Below are 7,713 nucleotides of genomic sequence, written 5' to 3' on the forward strand. Positions count from 1 at the left end.
CAGCCGAAGTGGGGCAGGCATGGGCTGCTCTGCTCCTCGATTGCTTTTGCATGTTATTTCTGCATGAGTTTTGTCCCAAAACGTGACTTTGAATTAAAATCCAAAGGCCCCAGCAATCTCAAAATGTATTTTTAATATTTTTAGAAGTCAAAATATTCTCCCTGTTTTTGTTCATGTCACATGGGTCCTTCCATGTGGGTTTTCAGCTGACCCGCCCCTACTATTTTAGGTTTTGGGTCAGAAGGTCTCACCGACTGCTCCTGCAGGGATCCCAAAGCCTTGCAGAAGCCTGCTTCTCTACAGACCCCTGCTCTCCAAAAGCCTTTCTAAGAAAATCAGTAGAAAGATGGACAAAGCACCAGTGGTTTTGGGTTCATATGAAGTGGTTTGGGTTCACTTTAGGTCCCAGCCCCCCAAAGTGCAGAAGCGGCTGCGCCAAAGCCCATCAGTGCTTTTCCCTCCTGAGCTGTCTTCAGGCAACGTGGCGTTCAGCTGCTAAAAGTTTAGTCGACAACTTCTACCTTTCCCGTTTTTTTTCTGCACACTTGACGAGATACTATAGGGACACTACATTGCGAGTCTTTCGGTTTAATTTATTCTGTAGATTATGAAAAGAAACTTAAAGCAAAGTTTCATTAAGCAGTTGAAGAAGACAAATACAAAATTTCATCATCCCTGGGAGTTTTTTCTTGTTAAACTGCTTGTCTGATGACCTGGACTCATGCGCTCCTAATGCCCAGGATGAATTGTTTGTTTTCTCTATTAATGATGCTTTTTTTTATTGCATTAGAGACATTTGTCTTTCAAAAAACCTGCTGTAGCAATAAGTGTTACACTGAAATGCTATCAGTGTCCAGGCAGGCGGCCATGGGCTCTGCCTGAGCTAGCCCACAGAAGAGAGAATTTTCCATTGGATTGAACTTTGCAGCTCAAATTAATCCCCGCGGCTGTTTCTTTTCCTGTTGTTTGAGTGATTCCTTTGTATTGTTTGGCTGCCATGGAAAAAAATGGTGTCAATCACTGAGAGGCTGTTCACCCCCCTGCCAAAATCCCAGTCACTACATCACCTCCCTGAGCAAAGTTGCCCAAAGCCAAGAATTCAGAGCAATCCACAGGAAGAGCAGGCATGCGACAGAGTAAACAAGTGAGTCACGGTACCTTCCCAGCCTTACCCCCAGTGGGTCTCAGCTACGGGGCTCCCGGCACCACTGTGGGGCTGCCCATCCAGCCACCACGACCCTCTCCCCCCAACACCCTTTTTACTGAGTGCATTTGCAGTGCCAGCAGAGGCAGGACCCCCCTCCAGCCCCCAGCAGCATGAGGCAGGGGGAAAAAAAATCAAAATATTGAAACAGAGCAGTCACACAGCTGCAGGAGGTTCACTGTCAGTCACTTTTTGGTGATTTGAGAGATTTGGTGCATACATGTAAGGAATCTCACCGTGATCACAGGAGAGCATCCCCCAGAGCCCGGCTGGGACGAGCCCAGCCAGTGGCACCGAGCATCCCTAGCCTGATACCTGTGAATGGCCCTGCTACATGGCCAAAAAAGGGTGCAAGTGCAGAGGTCCTGGCTGGTTCTGTCAGCCATGCCGAAATGCAATCCTGGCTCTCGGCCATTCATCCTGTTGCTGGACGCTGGGGGATGCTGCCTTGCTCTGCTCTGGGTGAGCATTATAATTCAGGCTCCTCTCAGTGAATATCATTTAATGCCCTCTGCTGAGGGTCTCCTTCCACTGCAGGGACTAACATGAAATCAAACCTACTCCCTCTTCTCCTCCAGCCTGCTTCTCCAGGAGAAATTGCACCCTTTGCTGGGAACTGGCTTGTGACCAGCTTGCTCAACCAAGGGCTGCAAGTGCTCTTAACCAGAGGTGTGGTGGCTGAGCCAGTGCCAGATGCGCTCACGTGCAGCCAGATGTGCTGGTGCTCAGAGCAAGATGCTCAAAAGCATTGGAGGAGTCCTGAGAAGGCCGGAGGAGCCCAGGGAAGAGTTAACTCCATGCTTGCAACAACCGCAACACCTTGGATGGCGTTCCTCCAAAACCCAAGTGGGACCCCAAAATATGTCAGAAAAGAATTGTTGTTTTTCCCAGGACAGACCCATTTTCCATCAAAAAGGAGTATGATGGAAAATTGTCACCTAACCTAAACCCAACAGGTACTTGACCAGCCGTGCATGCCCTGCTCCTGGTCTCCCTCGGTTTCTGTTTACAAGAATGTCCCCTCTTGGGTCACTGCACCGGTAAGCAAGGCAGCGACAAAACGAGCAATGACCTGGCGGTGACATACAAGGTTTTGCCAGGATGGTGATTTCTTCCATCACATGCCACCAAAAGGCAGCACTGAGCCAAAAGTGATTCAGCAATGCAGGAAGGGGAGAGCTGCTATCTCCCCCCGCATGCCTGTGGGGTTTTGCAATGCTTTCAACGCCCTGTGTCAGGTCTTTGAGATCTGTGTTACAACATGGCAGGACCAGGTATGTGCTTGGCTAGGAGAAACCAGCATTTCTGTGTCAGTGACTGCTTGGGGAGTGGCAGGGGGACACACAGGAGATGACCCTGGCGATGGGGGAAGGGCTGTGCCTATATAAAGCACAAGGAAGGGCAGAGGCAGCAGGTTTCAGCTCCTCTCTGCTCACTGCTCAGTTGTGATCTTTTTTCCCTGGAGGGGGAATTTCTTGATTTTTTCACTGCTTGGTGGCACGGGGCGAGGATGGATGCTGGATCAGCTGGGATGCTCATTACCCTCCTCCTCCTCTCCATCCTGTGGTTCCTGGTCTGGAGAACCAACAGGAAGAGAAGCCAGCTGCCTCCAGGACCGGCCCCATGGCCCATTCTGGGCAACCTATGCCAAAAGGATGTCCTGCCCCTCTACAGGACCTACGAGAAGGTAGGAGAGGAGCTGGCGGTGCCAGACCCGCTCCCAGCCCTGGCAGGGCAGCAGGAAAGACAGTGGGAATGTCCCCTGTCAAAATAAAAGGGGAATTGTGCAGGTGACTCTTTTCCCACCTTTCTTTTCTCTTTTTCTCTCCCTCTTGCCATGCCAGAGTTGCCTAAATCCCTGCTACTGAGAGCATAATCGATACTGTTATTGAAGTCTTTCTCCTCCTGCAAGGGACCCATGGTGCTGACACTAATCCCTCTCCAGGCTGTGGCACTGTCACCATCCAGAGCTGCTTCCTGTAGATTATGCTTTGAACCCCCAAAGCAGCAGCGGGATCAGCAATCCCCTAGGGACAGGGCTGGGGTGGGAGCGGGACGGAGACACCAGCTTCAAGGGAGGTGCTTCCCCTCCCTGCTCATGCATTCGCCAGCATTGTCATCACAAGACCTACTTTAAAATTAAACTAATGACTGGCATGCAGGACCCTCATTCACCGCAGCTTTCCTGTCCTCCCACAGCTGAGCAGCACGTACGGCCCCATCTTCACTGTCTGGCTGGGGCTGAAGCCAGTGGTGGTGCTCTGTGGCTACGAGGTGGTGAAGGATGCTCTGCTGGGCCACTCTGAGGCGTTTGGAGGGAGACCTGAAATACCCCTTCTGGTGCAGCTATCGAAAGACTACGGTAGGCATCTGGATTTCTTCGAGGCACTTTATTACTCTCTGGGTGAGCAGAAAGTCCCCAACTGCAGCTAGCCATGCTCATGTCTAGTGAAGGACTCAACACCCAAGACCTCAAAAACCCATTTCCTACTCTGCAAGTCCCTCCAACTATTAAGCCTCTTGTCCAAGGACAATATGAATTCCAGTGAGCTAGTTCCAGCTTTTTTCTGAGTTTCTGTAGAGAACCTCAGCCTTTCAAGGACACTGTGCACATACCAGGGTCATTAACTGGCTTATTGCCCTATTGCTCCTCAGCTGGGCTCAGAGCAGGGTCGCCTGTTCCTGAGGAGGAGTGGCAGGGCAGACAGGTGAGTGGTCTTCACTTCCTCCCTCCAGGTTTTGTCTCCAATGATGAGAAGAAGTGGCGGGAGCTGCGAAGGTTCACGCTCAGCACCCTGAGGGACTTCGGGATGGGGAAGAGCTCCATGTCGCAGCGGGTGCAGCAGGAGGCCCAGCATCTGGTGGAGCTGCTGGCAAAACTCAAAGGTGACATGAGTCCTGTGCACCCTGGTCCCTGGGGCAGGTGGAGGACACAAAACAGCCTCATGGGACATGTGTGGTTTCTGGAGCTTTTTGCAATGGCTGGTGTGAATGATCCTTGTAGAGAGAGGGTTTAGACCTAGCTCCATCCCACCCAGAGAGGACAGAAGGGATGTGGTACAGTCATGGCTTAAAGGCCAGGGTGGAAGATCCTGCTCCTGAACTGGTGCACAGGGTGGGGGACCACCAAGGAACATTTCATGCCAAAAGAACAGAAATAGGAAACTAAACTGCGTGGCATTGAGAATGCACAAATAAGATGCTGACCTGGCGACAAGGGGGTTGTCAGGGTGATGCCCTCCTCTCCAACAAAACTGAGCTGCTGCCAGTGCCACCACCTCTTCTGGGACTTCCTGAATATAAGAGGACATGGAGGCTCAGTTGTATGCTGGCCCCTCTGCCTCTGATGTGTGCTGCTGGCGAGGGGGCGGTAACTGCACGGAGATGCTCTGCAGCCCCCCCAGATCCCCAGGACACATCAGCGGGAGTCCAAAGCACCGGGAGATGCCTCTGCTTTACTCAGTCCCAAGCACTGGGGAGGGGTTTAGGAGCAGGGTGGTAGATTTAGGAGTCCACAGCTCAGGAGGGCTTTTTGCTTTGGCTGTTAGACCTGGTGGATTCAATCAGGGCTCAGAGCTCAAAGGAAGGGGGAGGAAGGGTGTTTTCTGGGTTGAAGCAGACAAATAACTGTTGACTTTTTGACACCTTTCTTGCCTCTTCCGTGGCTGCAGGAAATGCCTTTGAGCCAATGATGGTGTTCAGACATGCAGTTGCCAATGTGATCTGCTCCGTTGTCTTCGGGAGCCGTTACAACTACAGTGACAAGGCCTTTTTGGAGCTACTGAATGTGATTGGGAATTACATCAGCTTCTTCGTCTCCCCCATTGCCATGGTAGGTGTCCTTGCTGTGCTCAGCGCCCTGTGTCAGACATGCTCAGGTGGTCAAGGGATGCTCCTTGGCTTTGGGTCACTCCTTGGCTTTGATGGGACAGTATGGCTTTGAGGGAAGCTGCAGGACGCTCCATCCAGGCACCTGAGCCCTCCTATGCCTCCTCCATCTGCAGGTCTACAACACCTTCCCCAACATCATGCACCACCTCCCGGGGCCACACAGAAAAGCCCTGGCTGAGTGTGAGAAGCTGAAGGACTACATCCGAGAAAGAGTCGAGTTTCACAAGCTGACGCTGGATCCAAGCTGCCCCCGGGATTACATCGACTGTTTCCTTATGAAAGCGAAGGTATATGTGGTGCAAAGTGGGTGAGGGCTGCCCTCCAGATGTGGCTGCAGCCTGGAAAATCACCCAGATGATACTGAATCCCCTCCCTACCGTATCCTTGCAGGAGAAGAGCAGCCCAGAGAACATGTACAGCAATGAAGACTTGGTCATGTCGGTATTCGACCTCTTTGGTGCTGGGACAGTGACCACTAGTAATGCCCTGGTCTTCTGCCTCTTGACCCTGGCAAAATACCCCCATATTCAAGGTAAGGGCAGCAAAACGTGACCGATCTCTGTGCCTGAGGAGGTCATGGTGCAGCAAAGGTGCAGACAGAGACTCCCAGCCCTGGAGGGTCCCATTTCAGGGGAGACCAAAATCATCCTGCATGGGTCACCAAGGGTGAGAGCCATTAGACAGACACACACAGGCCAGAGGGATCCAGGTACCTGCTCCCTTCTCCCCATCCCTGCCTGTGCAGATGGCCCCAGACTGGCCCACAAGAGATGCCTTGAACCTGCCTGATCTAGGGATGTATGCAGACAGAGACCGTATTTTTCGTCTCTATGAGGGGTTATGCCGGGTTGCTGCCTCTCTGCTAGGTTGTCCTTTGGCTCTAGGATAGGTGCCCATGGAGGGCAGTGAGAAATCACAGGGATGGCTCTGCACAGCAAGCACCACATCTCCATGCCCACCTTTTCCCCAGCCAAGGTCCAAGAGGAGATCGATGCGGTGGTGGGTGCTGGCCGTGCTCCCAGCACAGAGGACAAGCTGAGGATGCCATATACCAATGCAGTGATCCATGAGCTGCAGCGTATCCACAACACCCGCATCGACAACTTCCCACGGATGACAACGCAGGATGTCATGTTCAGGGGCCATACCATTCCCAAGGTAGACATTGTGGCCCTGGAGTCTCTGTGTCCCTGAGGGGAGGGGTGGCAGGGGGGCTTGAATGAAATTTGCCTTTGTCCCTGGACTGTTTGCTCACTCCTGAAGGTCCCAGGTCCTTCCCAATCCTCGGGGGCGGGGGGAGATGGTGATAAGCTTTTAGCAGAGGAGTAGAGAGAGGTGAACACTGCTGCCAGTTCTGCCCACACACCCGTGTCCCTTTCTTGTCCTGGAAAACACCTCTTGCCACCAGGGAGATGTGCAGGGTTGCTGGGGCTGGGAGCCTGAGCTCGTTGCAGTGCGGGACCAAGACAGCCCCCACATCCTTGGCAGAGCTGGGGACAGCTGCTGGTCTGGGTTTGACTGCAAGCATTTTGTACAGCACCCACCTTGAAGGAACACCTCCCTCCTTTGCACTTTGTGCAGTGGGAGGGATTTTAACATAAATCAATGGGAATAACTCAATAATTTCTGTCTCATGAGCTGCACAGAGACTTGCAGAACCATGGGGACAGCAGAGCCCCATGTTAGTTGCCCATGCCGAGCACAGAGCCATCACTCTGGGCTGCCTCCCCCTAGGCATCTAGGTGGGCATTGGGGTGCACACCCAGCCTCCCCCCGTGCTCCTCACTTGCTCATTCAGCTCAGCAGAGCCCTATGCTGTGACACTGATGCCCCTCCTTGCTCCCCTGCCCCATCCCTCTCCCACAGGACACAACTGTTATTCCAGTACTTGCTTCTGTGCATACGGATCCAACCCAGTGGAAGAAGCCCAAAGAAGTCAACCCAGGCCACTTCTTGGATGAGAAGGGCGAGTTCAGGAAGTGCGAAGCCTTCATGGCTTTCTCAGCAGGTCAGTGCTCAGCCCTACACGCTGCCTTTGCCAGCACCCTGCCTGCAGCGGCTCTGCTCCAGGAACCACCAGCATGAATACCAGTTGGCACCAAAGCTACACCCATAATATGAGCTTTCTTGCTATCCTTTTATGCCCTTTTTTCCCCAAATGCTGGATGAAGCCATCAGCCTGGTGCTCACCCTCCCCTTTCTGTGCCCCCAGGGAAGCGGATGTGTCCAGGAGAGGCGCTGGCCCGCACCGAGCTCTTCCTTTTCCTCACCACGCTGCTGCAGAGCTTCACCTTCCAGTTTGCAATTGAGTACAAGGAGACGGATTTATTCTCCCTGTGGCTCGAGATAGAGAGGAGAGCAATACCGGGCAAGTTCTTCGCTATTCAGCGCCCGGTGTCCTCTTAAGCAGGGAGCAGTGGGAAGAAGGAAGGGGACTTCCAGGTGCCTTCACTTCCGAAATCAGAGCAAGCCATGTGACTGTGAATGCTACAGCAGCAGCCACCAAGCAGAAGGGTTGCTTTGAGCTTCTCTTCAGAGAACTGCCAGGCATCTCTGCCACCAGCTCCATGCGTAACCTGCTCTCAACACTTCCCCTCCACATCCCAGTAACACAAGGA

General features: G+C 52.9%; 1 protein-coding gene across 1 annotated transcript; it reads left to right on the top strand.

Moving 5' to 3' along the window:
• Positions 1–2,714: 2,714 nt before the first annotated feature.
• On the top strand, positions 2,715–7,501 carry LOC104037972 (cytochrome P450 2C5). The gene is made up of 9 exons (XM_009492198.2): positions 2,715–2,891; positions 3,404–3,566; positions 3,941–4,090; positions 4,876–5,036; positions 5,209–5,382; positions 5,486–5,627; positions 6,066–6,253; positions 6,962–7,103; positions 7,308–7,501. Exons 1-9 carry the CDS (start codon positions 2,715–2,717, stop codon positions 7,499–7,501), a joined length of 1,491 nt encoding a protein of 496 aa, XP_009490473.1.
• Positions 7,502–7,713: the final 212 nt, after the last annotated feature.

Source organism: Pelecanus crispus, chromosome 12 (genome assembly GCF_030463565.1).
Source record: "Pelecanus crispus isolate bPelCri1 chromosome 12, bPelCri1.pri, whole genome shotgun sequence".
Lineage (NCBI taxonomy): Eukaryota > Metazoa > Chordata > Aves > Pelecaniformes > Pelecanidae > Pelecanus > Pelecanus crispus.